Here is a 22,156-nt window from a genome sequence, read left to right on the forward strand (position 1 = left end):
ACATTATAGCATAGAAAACGTCCTGTTGCAAAAAAAAAAAAAAAAAAAAAACTCTGAATGCAGATCAACGATGGGTGAGATGTGCTATAATTTAGAATAAAAGAAACATTACCTTGTTTTAGTAGCGCTTTATATATCGTTATAACTATATATGTAATATTGTGTGCAATCTGTCACACCCACTGGAACCTCACAAATAGGGCACACATGCGCTGAACACCTCTATAGTAAACTAACCCCGAACACCTCTGAAGTAAACTAACCCTGAACACCTCTGAAGTAAACTAACCCTGAACACCTCTGAAGTAAACTAACCCTGAACACCTCTGAAGTAAACTAACCCTGAACACCACTGAAGTAAACTAACCCTGAACACCTCTGAAGTAAACTAACCCTGAACAACACTGAAGTAAACTAATCCTGAACGCCTCTGAAGTAAACTAACCCTGAACGCCACTGAAGTAAACTAACCCTGAACGCCTCTGAAGTAAACTAACCCTGAACAACACTGAAGTAAACTAATCCTGAACGCCTCTGAAGTAAACTAACCCTGAACGCCACTGAAGTAAACTAACCCTGAACGCCTCTGAAGTAAACTAACCCTGAACGCCTCTGAAGTAAACTAACCCTGAACGCCTCTGAAGTAAACTAACCCTGAACAACACTGAAGTAAACTAATCCTGAACGCCTCTGAAGTAAACTAACCCTGAACAACACTGAAGTAAACTAATCCTGAACGCCTCTGAAGTAAACTAACCCTGAACGCCTCTGAAGTAAACTAACCCTGAACAACACTGAAGTAAACTAATCCTGAACGCCACTGAAGTAAACTAACCCTGAACGCCTCTGAAGTAAACTAACCCTGAACGCCTCTGAAGTAAACTAACCCTGAACGCCTCTGAAGTAAACTAACCCTGAACGCCTCTGAAGTAAACTAACCCTGAACACCACTGAAGTAAACTAACCATGAACACCTCTGAAGTAAACTAACCCTGAACGCCACTGAAGTAAACTAACCCTGAACGCCTCTGAAGTAAACTAACCCTGAACACCACTGAAGTAAACTAACCCTGGATCATGAGCTGTTCCGGAGTAGGTTATGTACAGAGAGTCATTTCTATTGTTACTTACATACCCTGAAAGTTACCTCCGTTTGGAACCGAAAGTTGAAGTTATCCGCTAACTTACCCTTAAACATACCCGGATATGTCACATAACCTGCTTTCTGGAATACATCCCAGCACACAAACACAATAAACACTCATCAGCACACAAACAACCAAAAAGCATCAATTGCTCACGCCAGTTATTCTCCAGGAGATGAAGCTTCACTGTTAGCTGTCACATTTCTACTCAAACATTTACCTGCGAGGCTGCCAGGAGGAGAGAGAGAAGCAAAGCCCGGCCCGGGATGAGCAGCATTGATGTGCTTGTTTATGAATCCCTGTGGAGTGCGAGTCTTCCTCGCTTCAGTCTTTATAGAGCGAATGTTTCTGCAGCAGCCCTTCAGTGTTGTGTGTTTGTCGGCTCCTGCGCTGCTACTGAAGCACTGAATCTCCCTCAGAAGCTCTCTGTGTCTCTCTAACTCTCTAACTCTCTGTGTCTCTCCAACTCTCCCTCAGCTCTCTGTGTCTCTCTAACTCTCTGTGTCTCTCTAACTCTCCCTGCTGGGCTTAGCAGCAGCAGTCAGTCACAGAATCAGACTCACACACACACACTCTCACTCAAACACTCTCTCACTCTCTCTCTCTCACGCACGCGCACACACACACACACACACACACACACACACACACACACACACGCACACACACACACACACACGCACACACACACACTCGCACATGCACACGCACACACACACTCGCACACACACGTGCTCAAAGGGTTGGGGCCGGTACGATTGTTCATTGTTTCTGAAAGAGTCTCTTCTGCTCAGCACGGCTGCATTTATTTGATCAAAAATACAGTTAAATAGTAGCCTAGAAATCTAGACGCACCCTAGCGGCAGCAAAATGTATTTTGCAGCCAGGGCAGTCTAGCAACTCTCCACTGACTTTCGAGCTGCAAAAACCTAAATTGGGTTAGGCCAATCACGTCGTGTATACAGTAGGCGGGGCGGGCTTAACATATGACGACAGAGTGAACTTGCGACGGTTACCTGCCACTTGAAAACAAAGAATGGCTGCTGCTGGCGAACATCTTTCGAATCGGCTTTGTCCGCGACTCTGGAGGACTTAGAGTTAAGTTTTTTTTTTTGAGAAAAGAGCATAGAACAGCACTGAAGTCATTCTTAAAAAAAGGAAGATGTGTTCGTAGTTTTGCCGGCCAGATACGGCAAAAGTTGAATCTATCAACTAGCTCCGCTGTTGGGAAAACGCTCTGGTTGGTTGAAGCGCTGTCCTATTGCGTGCAGAGGGAATTTGAAAGACAGCCGTTTATCCCGCCCCTCGGATTGAGCGTGTCTATGGTGAGTTGCCAGACCTAACATCTTGATGTAGGTCTGGCTGTCCAGGCTAGTTAAATAGTGAAATATTATTCCAATTTAAAACAGCGAATGCAAGACATGTGAATATATAGTAAAGTGTAATTTATACCTGTGTTTAAAGCTGAATTTTCAGCATCATTACTCCAGTCTTCAGTGTCACATGATCCTTCAGAAATCATTCTAATATGATGATTTCACGAGTTCACACGTACATGAAATCAGAAATGTATGCGTATTTGGCGTGCATCCCCAGCCTGACCTGCTGCCACGTATACCCTGCCTTGTTGTCTTGAGGGGCTTGGATGGCAGGGCCAGAACTTTCAACGGTGATGTTTCCCCTAGCGAGACATAGCTTGTGAACATCTCATCGACAGGGGGTATCAACACGTATCCGTGCTCACACATCCCCTCAACATTTGCATAATTCGCATGCTGAAGTCAATGGTTTGCTCATGTTCCTGAGGTTTGCTTTCGGGGGCAAAGCATACCAATATCGAGTTCTTCCGTTCGTCCTAACACTTTCACGAAATGCTTAGATACAGCTCTGGTGCCACTGCTTCTGCAGGGTATTCGCATCATGACTAGCTAAGTCGCATCAGTTGGCGGTTCGGCATCGAGATGTCATTCTCGCCCACATGAGAGAGTTGGGGTTACGGTTAAATGCCAAGAAGAGTGTGTTTTCTCCACTACAGAGGACCACTTTTCTGGGTGTGGTTTGGGATTCGTGGTTTGGGATGTTGATGCGGGCATGCCTATCACCGGCACGAATAGGGGTCTATCCTGTCAGCCGTGAAAATAATAAAGCTAAGAAACCTTGGTTCCTGTCCCAGGGTCCCTTGTTAGGAGCTTCTTCTTACAGGATGCTAACAACAGATGCCTCCCTCACGGGCTAGGGAGCGATCCTGGAAGGACCATCATCTCTCTTGGCACATCAATCGCCTAGAGATGTTGGCTGTCTTTCTTGCCCTAAAGAATTTCCTCCCAGACCTCAGGGGCCACCATGTGTTGGTCCGCACAGACAACACATCGGTGGTCGCCTAGGGGAAGCTGCTTTCACAGCATGGAGCATGCACAGTCAGCGCTAGAGGTGCACTGTGATGTGTGCACTGTGAGCCTACTCCTTATAGCCCTGCGGTGGCCAGGCAGAGTTTGGCTCCCCGATTTAGTGTCTCTCCTCGACGGGCCTCCTCTGGAGTTAACCGTCAGGAAGGACCTTCTGTCCAAAGTAGAGGGCTCAATCATTCACCCTCGTCCAGAACTGTGGAACCTGTGGGCTTGGCCTCTGAGGGGGCCCAGCTCATAGGGACAGGTCTCTCAACCGAGGTTGTGGAGACCATTCTACAAACCGGAGCTCCCAGGCTCCCTTTGAGCCTTTGGAGGAGGTGCCAGCAAGATTTCTTACTTTGAAAGCTATGTTCCTCCAAGCCATCTCATCTCTTAAAATAGGAGATCTACAGGCATTGCTGGTTGCACCCTCATGCTTAGAATTTGCACCTGGCATGGTTAAAGCATTCCTTCACCCTAGACCAGGCTATATTCCCAAGGTCCCCACTAATGTGGCTAGACCTATAGTGCTGCAGGACTTCTGTCCTCCTCCTTTTCAAGATTCGGACCAGCAAAAGAGCAATCTGCTGTCCACAGAGCTGGTGGCGTAAAGCTGAACAACTGTTTGTATGTTTTGGGCCCCCTAACAAAGGTCCCCAGCATCTAAGCAGGGAATGAGCAAGTGGGTGGTTGAGGCTATCTCACTTGCTTATGAGTCGAAGGCTGTCCGGTCCCACTCTACTATGAGTATGGTGGCCTCTAAGGCTCTAATGTCAGGAGTGCCCCTCCAGGACGTTTGTGATGCGGCAGGGTGGTCCTCACCGCATACATTCGTCAGGTTTTACTCTTTGGACTTGGACTCCTTATGATTTCACACAGGACAGACACTTCTCGCTATGGTGGCGTTGGTATAGACATTCCCTTAGCGTCAATCGACACAGTGCGAGTTCCCTTGAAAGGGAACGCCTCGGTTACGACTGTAACCTCAGTTCCCTGAAGAGGGAACAAGACGCTGCGTCACCTGCCATATCCCCTACGTGCCTGTAAGCGACTTGCTCAGACCTTAACCCTCTGGGGTCTAAGGTGTTTTGGGGGTCCTTGAGATGTTTTGACATGCCCTGACATTTGTGCTTTTTTCAGTTGCTTATAAACATATTAATGGCAAAGGTGTAATTACACTCTATTTAGCACAAACAGGGCTACCATAATATGTGAGCAACATGTATGTACATGTTTGTATTTTTGAGAGAATAATGTTTATGCATGATTATTGAAAAAAACTAAAAATGTAAGTTTCTGAAATAAGTCCACAAAACTAAATATGTGTCCACAAGACTTCTGAATAATGGATGTTGTTGCCTAGAGTTTTTGCTTCAAAATGATCTGAAAATCATCCTGCCTAATCATTCACATAAAACAATACATTGATTTAAACTTTGTAAGACACTTTTTGTTTGGAAAGGCAATATGCGTGGGGGCGTAAATGATCATGAATAATAAAGTGGTTCACACTTGAGAAGACAATGACCCGCATAATGAGCTGCATAATGAGCCTTTCATTCAGGTGTGTCACTGAGCCACAAGAAAGAATGCAAGATATATATATATATATACACTCACCTAAAGGATTATTAGGTACACCATACTAATACTGTGTTTGACCCCCTTTCGCCTTCAGAACTGCCTTAATTCTACGTGGCATTGATTCAACAAGGTGCTGAAAGCATTCTTTAGAAATGTTGGCCCATATTGATAGGATAGCATCTTGCAGTTGATGGAGATTTGTGGTATGCACATCCAGGGCACGACGCTCCCGTTCCACCACATCCCAAAGATGCTCTATTGGGTTGAGATCTGGTGACTGTGGGGGCCATTTTAGTACAGTGAACTCATTGTCATGTTCAAGAAACGTACTCGGTTACTAACGTAACCTCGGTTCTCTCTAGAAGAGGGAACGAGTACTTGCGTAAGATATCTTACGCTAGGGGAAAACCTCTTTTCCTCGAGATATTGAAGCCAAAAATTATCCTTAATTTTGCAATAATGTAAAACGCATTGCAGCAGCATGCAGACATGGGCGAGACAGCTCGCGCGCCCATTGGCTGCTCTGCGGCAACTGCACCAGCCTATCGATAGAGGCTCCTCATGACGTCAGAACCAATGAGGGCGCTTCGCGCCCATTACGTCATGTCCCGCCGAAATCAGGTGGGGCCAGGGCTATAAATACGGCCCAGAGAGGCTGGTTTGGTCAGTTTTTTCATCGCTGAAGCGAATCAGAACATGACACATGCACGGCAAGATACGCAAGTACTCGTTCCCTCTTCTAGAGAGAACCGAGGTTACGTTAGTAACCGAGTACGTTCTCTTACGAGAGGTCTCTCGTACTTGCGTAAGATATCTTACGCTAGGGGAACACAATGTAAAACGCCGTGCGTGCTTGAGACATAACACTAAAGTCCCAAGGGCAGGTGCCCGGGGCTCATACAGTGCCTAATCACAAGGGACTCACAGAGAATCCGGGAAGAGGGGCTAGAATAGCATCATTCCTGTAATATGGAGCTCTGATAAGAGCATGTTATATCAAGTGTTGCACACAGCCAGGGCGAACTCGGCCTGGACTGGTAAATATGGGGGACTTACGCACTGCCCACAGGAGTATACAGACGATCCGTGATCAACGCTCTAGCAGTTTCAGCATCCCGAGCCGATAGCATCGGGCGGGGAATACTGAAAAATTAAACCGAGAGCAACCTAGCTTGCAAAACGGGAACCTCGAGGTTATAAAACCTTATAAATGTAGACGGGGAGGCCCAGCCTGCCGCCATACAGATATTTTGCAAGGCAATCCCACTGGACCAAGCCCACGACGAGGCCATGCTAGGTGTGCTACTTCCTTTTTCACCGTAGTATCGATTCGCGCCGCTTTGCGTTGCGGGCGTCGACCGAACTGTAGCGAATAGCCTCTTTCTATAATGTCTAGCACCCACTTCGAAACCCCGGGTAGCCTTGCCCATGCGTTTGCACGAATGGCTAGGGGTTGAATGCGAAGCGCGCTCTGGTCGCTCAGCGACAGAGGGGCTTCAGTGTGCTGCAACATAAGCGTCGCGCTTATGACATTTGAGGCAGGGGGCGCGCTGATAACAGCGGGCAGATTGCCCGCGCTCGACTCCTCTGCGGTGGTCAACCGAGAGGGGGAGGGCTGGGCGAGTCCCGTAAGACCTGTCATGTCTATGTGTGAATGTGGGCGTGGGATAGCGGGCACATTTACAACACTGAGAGTATTGTCTGCCTGAGCAGAGCAAAAATGCATGTTGGTTTCGTTTTACAGAAACCTTGAGACATGCAGAACGTAGTGTTTGTGGGCACTGGGCAGTGGGCACATTTACCACATTTAATGCGCAATCGATCTGGGTCGATTTCATGTGCGCGAGCCCTGTGCGACGGGCTGTGTTTCTGTGTAGGAATGAGCACTGGGCAGTGGACATTTTGTCTACACTCATAACACCATCGGCCGTGGCCGGAACACCAGAAAATACACTCTATGGGATTTATCTGGGTAGCCGTAAAGCGGCGTTTGTGTGCAGGCAAGCCGATGTGTCGCCGACTTGTTTACTGCAGAATACACTGGAACAGTCGCATTTTCTGGAACTGAACGAGCGAGAAGTTGCCATAGAAACAGAGAGCGTCAACATGCTGGCGTTCGTTTGCAGGCGTGCGTGCATTACAACAGGCTCGCTCACTGCAGTATGACATTTCCAGTCGCCTGAACTTCAGAGGGGAATGAGAAATAGAATTCGGCCCAGCCGCAGCGGGACATTAACACTCTTTTCTCCTTTCGCCAGTGACGCACGGGAACCATAGAAACGGTGTTTGGGTGCAGGCGAGCGGGTTGTACAACGCGCTCGTTGGCTGCAAAATGCACATCTGCAGTCGCCTTTCAGGGAACTGACAGAGCGAAGCATTGGAGGCATAATTAATCTGCCGTTAGACCGAGATTCGAACCCCGGTCTCTCGTGTGAAAAACCAAAAATTCCGCCACTGAGCCACAGCGGGGAACACAAAGGCTTTCAGATGCACGAGCATATAAGAGCGTCAACCTGTTTTCTTCGGCGTTTGCTTGCCGGCGCTGCAATATTTATATTTCCAGTCGCCTGATCAGGGAACTGAGAAATGTGTGAGAATATTGAGGTCAGTCCAGCTCGGACTAAAACACTATTTTCTCCTTTCGCTGGTGATTGACGCGTGAATGGGGCGCAGAGGCAGGGTAGCTTTCTTGTACGTAAAGAAAATCTAACCCCGACCGTCCGCTTCCCGCCTCCCCTGTGAACGGCGCATTTTGCGCGGCTCGAACAGAGGGAGAGAGAAAGCTAGCCCCGTGACCGTCCGCTCCTGACATCCCCTGTGAACGGCGCGGTTTGCGCGGCTCGAACAGAGGGAGAGCAGGTATCATCCTCCAAGCAGGCAAGGCAAGCGGGCGCACCGGCGAGCTTTGCGGGTTGGGGGGGGAAAGGGGCGTCTTGAAAAAGCTTGAAAAAGCTCTTTTAGTGCAATGAGAGTGTGTGTCGCGGCGGCGAACACACACACATACACAAAACACAGTGGCAGAGAAAAGGATATGTACGCCGGAAAGCGTCAGCAGGAACGGCGACTGAAGGCGGCGAGTTGTCGACCGGCAGCTTCAGATGCAGATTAATCCCGCTGGGTGCTTGACTCAGACGGCGCGGCTTCCTCTCAGGATCCAGCGATGCGTGAGCCCGCTGAAGAGATAAAAAACTGACCAAACCAGCCTCTCTGGGCCGTATTTATAGCCCTGGCTCCACCTGATTTCGGCGGGACATGACGTAATGGGCGCGAAGCGCCCTCATTGGTTCTGACGTCATGAGGAGCCTCTATCGATAGGCTGGTGCAGTTGCCGCAGAGCAGCCAATGGGCGCGCGAGCTGTCTCGCCCATGTCTGCATGCTGCTGCAATGCGTTTTACATTATTGCAAAATTAAGGATAATTTTTGGCTTCAATATCTCGAGGAAAAGAGGTTTTCCCCTAGCGTAAGATATCTTACGCAAGTACAAGAGACCTCTCGTAAGAGAACCAATTTGAAATGATTCGAGCTTTGTGACATGGTGCATTATCCTGCTGGAAGTAGCCATCAGAGGATGGGTACATGGTGGTCATAAAGGGATGGACATGGTCAGAAACAATGCTCAGGTAGGCCGTGGCATTTAAACGATGCCCAATTGGCACTAAGGGGCCTAAAGTGTGCCAAGAAAACCTCCCCCACACCATTACACCACCACCACCAGCCTGCACAGTGGTAACAAGGCATGATGGATCCATGTTCTCATTCTGTTTACGCCAAATTCTGACTCTACCATCTGAATGTCTCAACAGAAATCGAGACTCATCAGACCAGGCAACATTTTTCCAGTCTTCAACTGTCCAATTTTGGTGAGCTCGTGCAAATTGTAGCCTCTTTTTCCTATTTGTAGTGGAGATGAGTGGTACCCGGTGGGGTCTTCTGCTGTTGTAGCCCATCCGCCTCAAGGTTGTGCGTGTTGTGGCTTTATAAATGCTTTGCTGTATACCTCGGTTGTAACGAGTGGTTATTTCAGTCAAATTTGCTCTTCTATCAGCTTGAATCAGTCGGCCCATTCTCCTCTGACCTCTAGCATCAACAAGGCATTTTCGCCCACAGGACTGCTGCATACTGGATGTTTTTCCCTTTTCACACCATTCTTTGTAAACCCTAGAAATGGTTGTGCGTGAAAATCCCAGTAACTGAGCAGATTGTGAAATACTCAGACCGGCCCGTCTGGCACCAACAACCATGCCACGCTCAAAATTGCTTAAATCACCTTTCTTTCCCATTCTGACATTCAGTTTGGAGTTCAGGAGATTGTCTTGACCAGGACCACACCCCTAAATGCACTGAAGCAACTGCCATGTGATTGGTTGATTAGATAATTGCATTAATGAGAAATTGAACAGGTGTTCCTAATAATCCTTTAGGTGAGTGTACACTACAAAATTTTATCATACGTATTTCAAATTAGTTTGAATATAGCCTACATTGGAACAAACACTATAATAACATCTTAGATGATGACTTTATTTTTGACAAAACATAATATATATATATTTACATTTACATTTATGCATTTGGCAGACGCTTTTATCAAAAGCGACTTACATTGCATTTCAAGGTTCACACATTCACATTCACATATGTAACATATGAGCAGAAATTGGCGAACAAAAGCTTATTTGATGTGGCAGTAGTCTATTTTACAGTAAAAACTTTATAATCTATCCAAAACTAGTCAACGAAATGTTGTCTTTCATATTTCGTCTGTAACATAGGCCTATAGTTTTTATGATATATTAGGACATATAAATGTTAATTTGCAGTTTAATACGTTGTTTATACAAAGACATTTTATTTTAACATATTTCAGTTGTTTTTTTCTCATCTCAGTATAGCAATATAGTTTGGTAAAAACTGTTCATTCATTCACACACAGAAATGCGGTTCATATTTAACCCCCTGAGGTCTACGGTATCGCCGGCGATACCAGCTCGCTTTTTTTTTATCAATGTAAAAGAAACTCATAAATACTCTGTTGACTTTGATTTTCCATAGGAGTTTCATACATCAATCGATTCCGTTAAATGTGTATTATTTTTGTGTATACTCACAATAAAAACAAAGTGTTGTGCTTTTTGCCAAATAAAGAAAAATAAACACGAAGCGAGTTCTGCCTTCTCTCTGCCAGTGAAGTCCATTCTGAAACGCGTCCGAAAATGAACAATAACTGAGCGAATACTCAGTCAAACAGGCATACAGACACACAGGCATGAAGCTTGAATTCTCTTCTTTTAAATGAAGTAATTTATATAAAAAACAAATATTCTCATCTTGTGAAATCTGTATTAAAAGAGAGCGATTCCAGTCAAGCTCATCTCATTACGTTTTAATCTGCCCCGCCCACGGAGAGCGCGCGCTATTCAAACGCAAATGACTGAGACGATCCCATACAAACTTTGAACGCCCACATATCAGCTCGAGAAAACACATGGGGCGGCAGTGGCTCAGTGGTTCATGTAGGTTGTCTACAAACCGGAAGGTTGGTGGTTCAATCCCCGGTTCCACCTGACCAAGTGTCGAGGTGTCCATGAGCAAGACACCTAACCCCAGCTGCTCCCGACGAGCTGGGTGGCGCCTTGCATGGCTGACACCGCCGTCGGTGTATGAATGTGTGAGTGAATGGGTGAATGTGAGGCTATATGTAAAGTGTTTTGGTGGCCATAGGTCTGTGAAAGCGCTATATAAATGCAGTCCATTTACCATTTACCATTTACATCAAGTTTATTCAGATAAGTGTAGTTGTCTACACTGTTTCGCAGCGCTGTGAGGAATAATAATAATGGAAAACTTACCTCAGAAGTGCTGGTATTTCGAGGAGCAACGGATGGAATAATGTAGTAAGTTTTTTTTTTCATTCTCAAGTAAATCGCGTTTCTGTGTGAATGAATGAACGGCAGAGATGCGCTGTTTACCACAACTCGCAAAAAGACGGTTTCAATTTGAATTGCGTTTCTGTGTGTGAATAAATGATCTGCTTTTAGCAAACTATTTTGCTATACTGAGTAAAATCGATTGAAATATGTTGAAATAAAATGTATTTGTATAAGCAACGTATTAAACTGCAAATTAACATTTATATTCCTTATAATAAAAACGAAAGACCTATGTTACAGACATATGAAAGACAACATTTCGTTGATTAGTTTTGGATAGATTAAAATTTTTTACTGTAAAATATCTGCCACCTCAAATAAGCTTTTGTTTGCCAATTTTTGCTAATATGTTAAATATAGTATGTTTTGTCAATGTAGGCTATATTCGAAGTAATGAATCCTTAACTTTGAAATATGTATGATAAAATGTATACTTTAGTTTTTACAAAGAAAGATTACACTTCAATTGTTGTTGTAATTGTAACCTTTTTAATAAAAAAATATATATTTACAAGGTAGATGTAAACAAATTTTAAAAGGTAAATATAAGCATTTTCTTTAAATAATTTTTATTGTGTTTTATTATTGACAAATTTGGGGAGAGGATACATATTCCAAAACTGAAAATACAGTATGAGAATTAACTGCACAATTAATAGACATGTTTTCCTTGGATATTATACAATTTGCAAGCAAAATTTGTGAAAAAAAAAAAAAATTTGACATGCTTCCAACTGTGAACCAATTTGGTAGAATAAATATATATATATATATATATATATATATATATATATATATATATATATATATATATATACTGTATATATATTGCTCTTGCATTCTTTCTTGTGGCTATAGGTGACACACCTGAATGAATGGCTCATTAAGTATGCGGGCCCCATTGTCTCCTCAGGTGTGAACCACTACATATGCATGATGCTGTTGAATGGTTGACGCCCCTTGCGCATATTGCCTTTTCAAACAAAAAGTGTTTTACAAGATTTAAATCAATGTATTGTGTTATGTGAATGATAAGGGCAGGATGATTTTCACATCATTTTGAAGAAAAAAACTCTAGGCAAAGACATCAATTAGTCAAAAGTCTTATTGACACGTATTTAGTATGTGTTTTGTGGCCTTATTTCAGAAACTTTAGTTTTTAGTTTTTTCAATAACCATGCATAAACATTATTCTCTCAAAAATACAAACATGTACATGCATGTTGCTCACATATTATGGTAGCCCTGTTTGTGCTAAATAGAGTGTAATTATACCTTTGCCATTAATATGTTTATAAGCAACTGAAAAAAGCACAAATGTCAGGGCATGTCAGAACATCTCAAGGACCCCAAAAACCCCTCAGACCTCAGAGGGTTAAACAGTCTTTTTGCGGTTTACAGACACTATTGCATATTGCAATTAGAACAAAACACTTAAGAATAATGAACTTACTATTCACAATCCTCAGCTGGATCCGTTGCTCCTCGAAGTGAAACTAAACCGGCACTTCTGAGGTAAATTTCCCAGGATTATTATTACTATAGTATTATTCCTCACAGTGTCGTAAAATGCATGAGTCTGATTCAATTTGATGTGTTTTATCGAGCTGATGTGGGCGTTGACATGTTTGCATGGATTGCCTCAGATCATTTGCGTTTGAATAGCGCGCTCTCTCCGTGGGCGTGTCACATTAACACTTAATGAGCTATAATGAGCTGAAATGAGAAAGACTGACATCTCTCTCTTTTCATACAGATTACATAAACTGAGAATATTTGTTTTTTATATAAATTACTTTATTTAAAAGAAGAGAATTCATGCTTCATGCCTGTGTGCCTGTTTGCCTGTTTGACTGAGTATTCGCTGAGTTACAGTTCATTTTCGGACGCGTTTCAGAATGGACTACACTGACAGAGAGAAAGCAGAACTCGCATCATGTTTATTTTTATTTATTTGGCAAAAAGCACACTTTGTTTTTATTGTGAGTATTCACAGAAAAAATTGACACTTAACAGGATCGAATGATGTATAACACTTATATGTAAGATAAAAAACAACATAGTATTGACCGCCGACCCCAGGGGGTTAAGAAGCTAGACCTGCTTTGTTTGGGCAGTTAGTTGTTAGTTTCCTGGTTGATGTCATCACCCGCCTCTGACGTTCCGCCACACCATTGGACTTTTCATGTGCTTTAAGACATCATCACGCAAAGCGTTCCCTTTCGAAAGCTACAATCGATGCGCTGCGCTGCTTAGCGCATTGGGAACGTCTTTAATCGTGACCAGCTGTGAATATTGTGTGTAACACGTCGATAGAATTGACCCGGAGGTAATATAGCCTCGGTCGATGACGTCATCGGCGCGCACCCGCAACACGAGGCTATAAATAGATGAGCCACAGGTGCATCATCAGGTCTTTTGTCTTCAGACCATTCTGTGCATGTGTGCGTCAAAACCCTCTCTATCTCTCATCTGTTCTCAGATCTTTGCTAGGAGTTAGTTTCATCAGGCAGTGTGCAGAAAATTCTCATTTCTCAATATCTTTTTCTCTCACGTTACAAACAGAGTTTAAAAAGTAAAAAAAGAGGAGAAATGAGCCAACAAAATAGTAAGCGTTGTGTTCCTCCATGCTCCTGTCCCATGTCTGAGCTGGATACACACGATTACTGTTTTGTTTGTTTGAGGGAAGAGCACGCGGCTCTGGCTTTAGAGAAAGGCGAGTGCGAGCATTGTGAACTGTTCACAGTGAAGATGCTTCGCTCTCGTCTGAACTATTTCCAGACAGCACCCACATTACCATCGTGGGGCTCTCGCATGGATCTGTGTGACGAGCAAGAGACGGGTCCGTCCCTTTCGTGATCTCGAAGCGCGCTCCGGTGCTTCTTCGGTTCACGAGGGGGATGATATATCTCTTGGGTCTACGGACCATGAGCAGCAGTGTTAATTTCGTTGACGAATAATTTTCGTCATTATTTTCGTCAACGACATTTTTTCACAGACGAAAACGAGACGATAACTAAATAAAAACTAGTTTTGAATGACAAAAACTATGACGAAAATCTATTGACATTTTCGTCAATGAAATAAAAACTAGACGAAAATGTTAGATAGTGACGATTTGGGAAGCGATCCAGTCTGATGTCCTGCATTTGTGGTAGATGCGCACAATTGTACTGTAACGTGAACTACCCAGCGGCACACGAGTTGGCATGCGCTGCATGTCTCATAAAACGTTAAAACATGTAAACGTCTGGGAGAATGAGTAGAGCAGACATGAAGATCTGAATAAAAAAGAGCAATATTCGGTACGGTTTTCTGTGCGCACACACCCGACCCGAAGCGTGCAGCCATTCACATAGACACATACAGCGCGCGAGTACAGAATTGAGCTTTCTTTCGTGTCTGAATGGACAAATACACACAAATATTATGTCTAAATGTCCGTTTTGGAGAGTATTCACGTAAATTATGTCGGTTATGTCTTAAACAGTTGTGAGTGTATCTATGTGCATCAGTGCATTGGATCCGCATGTCATTGATTGGACATGATCCGATGTCTTAAAGTGACAGTGGGTAATAAACCTAATGCGGTCTGTGTCCTTAATATTGATCAAGCAACAAAAGAAAAAGAGAAAAGCATTCACTGCTCGTTAATAGCTTTAATAAGGATTAATTATATTTAATTCATACAAATAAATATGTCTACTTGAAAGAATAGAGAATGATGTATGCAAGTAGTTATAAAGAATTCATATATCATTCATTGAAAAAAAGACTGTCTTCTACTTTAGGAAAAGTGGTTTTATTTAATTTTAAGATATTTTTTAAGTTACAGTAGTTAAATCTGTCTCTGTATTGCACGTTCAAACTTTAAAATCATTCATATTAGCAGGTTAATATATGTTTTCTCCGGGAGTATATGGGTTTGGAAATTTTAGAGAAATTCTAAAAAAATGCATTTAAATTGAAACCCATTATATTTTAGTCGACTAAATCTACTGTAGATTTAGTCGACTAAAATCTTATTGTATTTCGTCGACTAAAACTAGACTAAAACTAAAACAATTCAGATGACTAAAATATGACTAAAACTAAATGGCATTTTAGTCAAAAGACTATGACTAAAACTAAATCAAAATTTGCTGTCAAAATTAACACTGATGAGCAGCCCATCTCTGAGCATTCCTCTCGTGAAAAAAGATCTGTCGAGGAATTGCTCAAGGTGGTTACCCGCGCGGTGGACAGGTTACAGCTTGACTGGCCACGCGAACAAGAGACCCCCAAACGTAGTAAGCTAGAGGATAGGTTTCTGTCCGGTGGCAGGGGGGAGAGACCACAACATCAGTCTCTCCCCTTTTTCGAGGACCTCCATGATGAGCTATCTAAGTCATGGAGAAAACCATATACTTCTCGTGTCTTTGTGCCCTCGACGTCGACTTTTTCGGCTATCGAGGATGCGAAGTCGCGGGGGTATTTGGAGATGCCTCGGGTTGAAGAGACGCTCGCGAGCTATCTCTCGCCCAAATCAGCATCTTCGATAAAGAAACCTACCCTCCCCACTAAACCGTGCAGAACAACATCATCACTAGTGGGTAAAGCTTACCAAGCTGCAGGTCAGGCTGGTGCTGCGCTGCACACTATGGCAGTGTTACAGGCATACCAGGCTGACCTGTTGAAGGACTTGAGTGTGGGCAGTACCATCGACGAGGAAGCGTTCTCTGAGCATTGTCGAGCCACAGATTTGTCTCTCTGTGCGACCAAGCAAACGGCCCGTGCCATCGGACGTTCAATGTCGGCTTTAGTCAGCACGGAGAGGCATCTGTGGCTTAATTTAACGGGTATAAAAGAGAAAGATTGTGTCTTTCTCCTGGACTCCCCGGTTTCTCCCTCTGGCCTGTTTGGCGACTCGGTCAACACAGTCGTCACCAGATTCAGGGAGGTTAAGAAACATGAGGAGGCGTTTGTTCAGTTCCTTCCTCGCCGCACTCAAGGGGAGGGGCCATCGTCCACCCAACGTCTCCCCGGTCTTTCAAGACCTAGGAAGGTGAAAAAGCAGAGCGTGGCGAGCTGTGCTCCCTCTGATAAAAACTGGAGACAGGCTCGTCACGCTCAGCAACCTCCCAAGCCAGACCTCAGGACTATCATTAATAGAAAGAGAAAGTTCTGATGGTCTGGCGCCCAATCTGGTGGGGGTAGCCCCCCACGGGATGGGGCGCGTTCAAGATCTTTTCGCCCTTTCCCGTTACCCTCACAAAACCTCTCCATCCCCGCCACCTCTCGTGCTTCGGGGGGCAGCGGTTTCCAGCGAAATGTTAGATGTTCCGTTGTTTCCTGCCGTCATTGACATTCCCTCAAAAGGAAGTGTTAAAATTGATACCACTCTCAGAGAGTCTGGCAGTGTAGAAACTTCTGCCAGGCATTTCTGCGTGGGTATTAAGCACAGTACAGATAGGATACAGAATCCAATTTATTCGTCGTCCTTCCAGAGAGAGAGTCGGGCTATTACAGCAGATACTTCCTGGTTCCCAAAAAGGATGGGGGGGTGCGTCCAATCTTAGATCTTCAAGGCTTAAACCGTACAGTCAAAGCGCTCAAGTTCAAGATGTTTACCGTCAAGATGGTCGTGTCGCAAATTCAACATCACGATTGGTTCGTCACGATCGATCTGAAGGACGCATATTTTCACATACAAATATTGCCACAACACAGGAAATTCCTGAGGTTCGCTTTCGGGGGCGAAGCGTACCAATTTCGGGTTCTTCCATTCGGCCTAGCCTTGTCACCCCGCACATACACAAAATGCATGGATGCAGCACTGGGTCCATTACGACTCCAGGGCATTCGCATTTTGAATTACATCGACGATTGGTTAATACTAGCACAATCGCAAGAGATGGCGCTCCAACACAGAGACATCGTGTTAGCTCATCTAGTTTCTCTAGGGTTGAGACTCAACACCAAGAAAAGTGTTCTTTCTCCTGCCCAGAGAACGACTTATCTCGGGATCGTTTGGGATTCGATCATGATGAGGGCACAACTGTCTCCCGCTCGAATCGAGACCATTCGGCAGACCATGAGCAAAGTCAGGCTAGGCCAAGATCGCACTGTTCGTCAGTACCAAAGAATGTTAGGTCTCATGGCTTCAGCATCCACGGTGATTCCTCTGGGGCTGTTGCACATGAGACCGTTTCAGTTGTGGCTAAAAGCCAGAGGATTTCATCCAAGGGCCAATCCTCAAAGGCAAATAAAAGTGACGCGCCACAGTCTTCGTACACTATCTCTGTGGCTCAGACCCCGGTTCCTCGCCTTGGGTCCCACTCTAGGGGCGCTGTGTCGTCGCAGACTGCTAACGACAGACACCTCCCTGATGGGCTGGGGAGCGGTCTTAGATGGCCGTCCAGCTCAAGGGGAATGGGAGGGTCATCAACTCGATTGGCACATCAATTGCCTCGAGGTGATGGCCGTATTTCTGGCTCTGAAATATTTTCTCCCTCAATTGAGGGGCTGTCATGTCCTAGTGCGGGTGGACAACACAGCAGCAGTCTCTTATATAAATCACCAGGGAGGTCTGCGCTCACGCAATCTGAACAGAATAGCGAGGCAGATTTTTCTCTGGGCCCAGGACAAGGTCCTGTCACTCAGGGCAGTTTACATTCCGGGGTATCTGAATGTGGGAGCTGATTTACTGTCCAGACAGACACTACCGACGGGGGAATGGAAACTCCACCCGGAAGTAGTGAAACAGATTTGGACCAGATTTTACAAAGCGGAGGTGGACCTCTTCGCCTCCCAACAGACAGCGCAATGTCCCCTCTGTTTCTCTCTGAGTCACCCAGCCCCCCTGGTTCTGGATGCGATGGTACACACATGGCCCAAAATGTGCCTGTATGCGTTTCCTCCAGTTTCTCTGCTCCCGGGAGTTCTAGCCAGAGTTCGCCAACAAGGGTCTTGCCTCTTGCTGATAGCGCCACGTTGGCCAAACAGAGTGTGGTTCTCGGAGATAATATCTCTCCTCAACGGGTCGCCATGGGCGATTCCGGAGAGGAGGGACCTTCTGTCTCAGGCGGAGGGCACGATATTCCATCCCAGGCCCGACCTGTGGAATATTCACGTTTGGCCCCTGATGAGTACCAATTGAGAAACACTGGGCTTTCGCTGGATGTTATTGAGACCATTCTAAGTGCTAGGGCTTCCTCCACTAGACAAAGTTATGCCAGTAAATGGGGTGTTTTTGAGAGGTGGTGTGTTGTACACAATGTAGATTCAGTCAACTGCCAGATTGCTTCAGTTCTGGACTTCATGCAAGAGAAATTATCAACAGGCACATGCCCTGCCACTCTTAAGGTTTATGTGGCCGCTCTTTCGGCTTGCCACGCCTTGGTTGACGGGGCGCCACTCGGGAGACATCCTCTACTCGCTCGCTTCATTCGTGGGGCCAGGTGACTGAGGCCTCCAGTAAGAATCAAGATCCCTTCATGGGACTTAGCTATAGTTCTCGAGGGTCTGGTTGAATTTCCGTTTGAACCTATAGAATCAGCGTCTGATAAACTTCTGACTCTAAATTTTTTTTTTCTCATGGCAATAACTTCTTCGAAAAGAATTGGGGATATGCAGGCTCTGTCTATCTCGCCATCCTGCTTAGACTTTGCCCCAGGAATGGTGAAAGTAATTTTGCATCCTCATCCTGACTACCTGCCTAAAGTTCCTTTCTCGACTGTACATCCTGTCACTCTTGAGGCCTTCTGTCCTCCGCCATTCATAACGCCGGAGCAGGAGAAATCTCACAGACTGTGTCCAGTCCATGCTCTTCAGGCTTACATCCACCGCACCAGCCAGTGGCGTAAGTCAGAGCAACTGTTCGTCTGTTATGGGGGTAGTAACAAAGGAGCAGCTGCCACCAAGCAGACCATGTCTCATTGGGTCAGGGATGCTATTGCTCTTGCCTATGAGGTGCGCGGTCAAGCTTCGCCAATAGGTCTTAGGGCTCACTCCTCCTCTAGTGCTTTGGCAAGGGGTGCCCCCTTACAACATGTTTGTGATGCAGCAGGCTGGTCCTCTCCGCACACATTCATAAGATTTTATAGTTTGGATGTTCTTGTGACGTTGACTCATGTCCTTGAGTCAACGTCACAAGCTAATGTCTGAGGCCTTCTTGCGTCCTTGTGAGCACACCTGCACAACCGTAGGGGTCCAGACATTTCAAGCACGGCGGCGTGGGTATTCTCATTCCCAATGTGCTGAGCAGCTCAGCATCGATTGTAGCTTTCGAAAGGGAACGTTCCGGGTTACTTAACTGTAACCTTGTTCCCCGAGAAAGCGGAACGAGATGCTGCGCTACTTTGCCGTGCTGAAGATGTCCCAGGACTGCTCTTCAGACAAAATATCCTGATTATGCACCTGTGGCTCATCTATTTATAGCCTCGTGTTGCGGGTGCGCGCCGATGACGTCATCGACCGAGGCTATATTACCTCCAGGTCAATTCTATCGACGTGTTACACACTATATTCACAGCTGGTCACGATTAAAGACGTTTCCAATGCGTTGAGCAGCGCAGCATCTCGTTCCGCTTTCTCAGGGAACAAGGTTACAGTCAAGTAACCTGGAACGTTCCCTTAGCGTCAATCGACGCAGGTTCTCGTTCCCCCTTCAGGGAACCGAGGTTACAGTCGTAACCGAGGCGTTTTAAATAGTCACAGATATTGTGCAGATACTTTCAGTAGGAAACAGTTAACATTCGTGTTATATTAGAGGTGGTTTGTGACATGCATAATGAATTAATGCTGATGGGAAATGAGGAAATGTGCAATCATACTGAGTCTCTTACTAACAAGCTTTTGAAAATTGAGGAAAAAATCTCTCACATCCACTCAATAGGGAAGTGTTTTCTAATGGAAGAAACCAAATCAATTACGATACTCAGAAGAAGTGCTTTAAGTTAAATCCTTCATGACTGAAACTTTAAAGAATGCATAAAAACTGTGTTATCATTTTCGCTATTATTATCTTCTAAATTATCATATGTGAAATATATGCATCACATCACTTTTGTGTTCACTATCAACATGTGGATGAAAGTGTTCATTACTGTCATTATTTACCATTAAGCTAAGATGCTGTTTGATTGTTCTTCAAGTGCAAACAAGTGCAACTTACTGTGAAAAAGTCTAGTGTTCACCATATTTTTAACATGAATTACGTTTTCACCAATATTAACACAACATAATTTAACATTTGGAACGCACATTTTGTAATTATTTTAAAATCTTTAACAGAAATGGCCCTTTCTCTTGTGGATACAGTTAATATACTTTACATTTATCACTACATCAAGTGTCCATAATTAGAATCAGACACAGATTAGTGGAACATTATTAAAGCGTAGTGCAGAATCAAACTAACTCAACATTACTGACAGATTGATGTGGAGATTCACAAACATCAGTGTCTGGAATGAAACTGCAAATAAAGATGTAGAGATTTTGTTTTCAGTAGTTGCTATAAGATTTTATTTTGCTCTTACTGCATAATCATATTTTGAAATATTTAAAGTATGACAAAATCTTAATATTATATCACTGTATTTCTGGCTATTCACATTCTCCTTTCTATAACACTTGTGTCTTTTTTTAAATGGTTTTATATTGTGGAGTTTGGTTTGGTTTGCTGATTGCTGATTGCTGATGCGGTTGCATGTGCATTAACTGTTAATGATGTTTAATGCATCTTTGTTTGGTGTTTCTGGGGTTAATTCAGGCTATAAAAGAACGCTGAGCAGCTCATAAACACCATCATCTCCTGATGAGCAGCATCTTCAGTCTTCAGTCTGATTCCCGGTAAGATCATGTCGTCTCATGTGGGAATTATTGTGTCATTGTGTTTCAGCCTTTATTCAAACGTTAGCACATGTTGTTCAGCTTGTTGACTCTCTAGTGTGCTTGATTATGTGTAGAAGAAATTAAAGAAATTAAGATGGAATTGTTTAAAGCAGGTTTGGAAGTTTTCTTTAAGGTCCTGTCGGAACCAGTTTCCATTTCAGGTTCTTGATATTCATTTGATGATGATGTGATCAGCTCATAAACTTCATCATCTGTCTTGTAGTTTGATGTTCATTATGATTCCAGGGAAGATCATGAGATCATCTCATCCGTGAGTTTATATAGTCAACTATCTTTGTGTTTCAGCCTCTGGTCTCACTGTGATCATTTGCACTTAAACTAGTTTCCTTTAATTAACATTGAGTGTGATTTCAGTCAGTCAGCAACACAGATTTCCATTTCTTAAAGAAAACAGGCTTGCAGAGCAGCAGAAGAATCAATATTTTAGAGAGATCAAAGTAGGCTATCTGTGCTTTCTCTCACCGATCATTCATGGGTTTCTTATTCTACTGAGGATATGAATAAACGCTGAGTGAACTTTAAAAATGAAAGCATCAGATATAAAGCGTTCTCAGATTACTTCAGTCGTCGTAGTTGAGCCGAACCGTTTGTGAAAGTTAGACTGGTTTTTCACTCAAACCACCATTGTTAGTTAATTGTGTCTTTAAGGTAATTACAGTTGCACACGTTGGATCAAATAGTTCACGCGCAATATCACTTACTTCTCTAAAGCGCAAATAAATTTTGGGCAGTTTGTTCCTGGTGCTTCTGACTTACACTTTTCTCATTCTCCCCATTATAATCCTGACCGTTAAATATTTGACTACAGTTTAATAATTCTTATATTTGACCATTTTTTTTTTTATTATCTTGTGTTTCTGAACCCACTGGCTGACTGTGTATTGTACATGTTCTTGAGGCCTGATGTTGGAGGGTTAATGAAGTCTGTTCACTGCTGTTGTAGAACTGATGTTGGAGGGTTAATGAAGTCTGTTCACTGCTGTTGTAGAACTGACACACATCAGAGTTCGACACACAGTCGGGACGAACACTCTCGAGACAGTAGTGCAGCGTTTGCCTGCTGTTATTCAATGCAAAAGCCTGCGTCTCATTCACAGACCGCCTGCAGTTCAGTTTAAACATCTGCACTCAATAAATGAAGTCAATGTCATTCTTTTCACTGCAAACACCCTTGATTTCAATGCAAACACCCTTCATTTCTATGACATTTAG

General features: G+C 44.1%; 2 protein-coding genes across 2 annotated transcripts in view; one reads left to right on the forward strand and one right to left on the reverse strand.

The window, feature by feature from the left end:
• LOC309501926 (cadherin-2) overlaps positions 1-1,645 on the reverse strand; it is a 112,054-nt gene extending 110,409 nt beyond the window's left edge. Inside the window, exon 1 of the mRNA XM_082174217.1 lies at positions 1,366-1,645. Coding sequence (XP_082030343.1) covers positions 1,366-1,422 — 57 coding nt within the window. The 5' untranslated portion in view covers positions 1,423-1,645. The remainder of the gene's footprint in view (positions 1-1,365) is intronic.
• Positions 1-22,156, forward strand: part of LOC309501994 (uncharacterized protein) — a 206,986-nt gene that overhangs the window by 54,763 nt on the left and 130,067 nt on the right. The gene's annotated exons all lie outside the window — the stretch shown is intronic.

Source organism: Leuciscus leuciscus, assembly GCF_965113295.1.
Source record: "Leuciscus leuciscus genome assembly, chromosome: 6".
Lineage (NCBI taxonomy): Eukaryota > Metazoa > Chordata > Actinopteri > Cypriniformes > Leuciscidae > Leuciscus > Leuciscus leuciscus.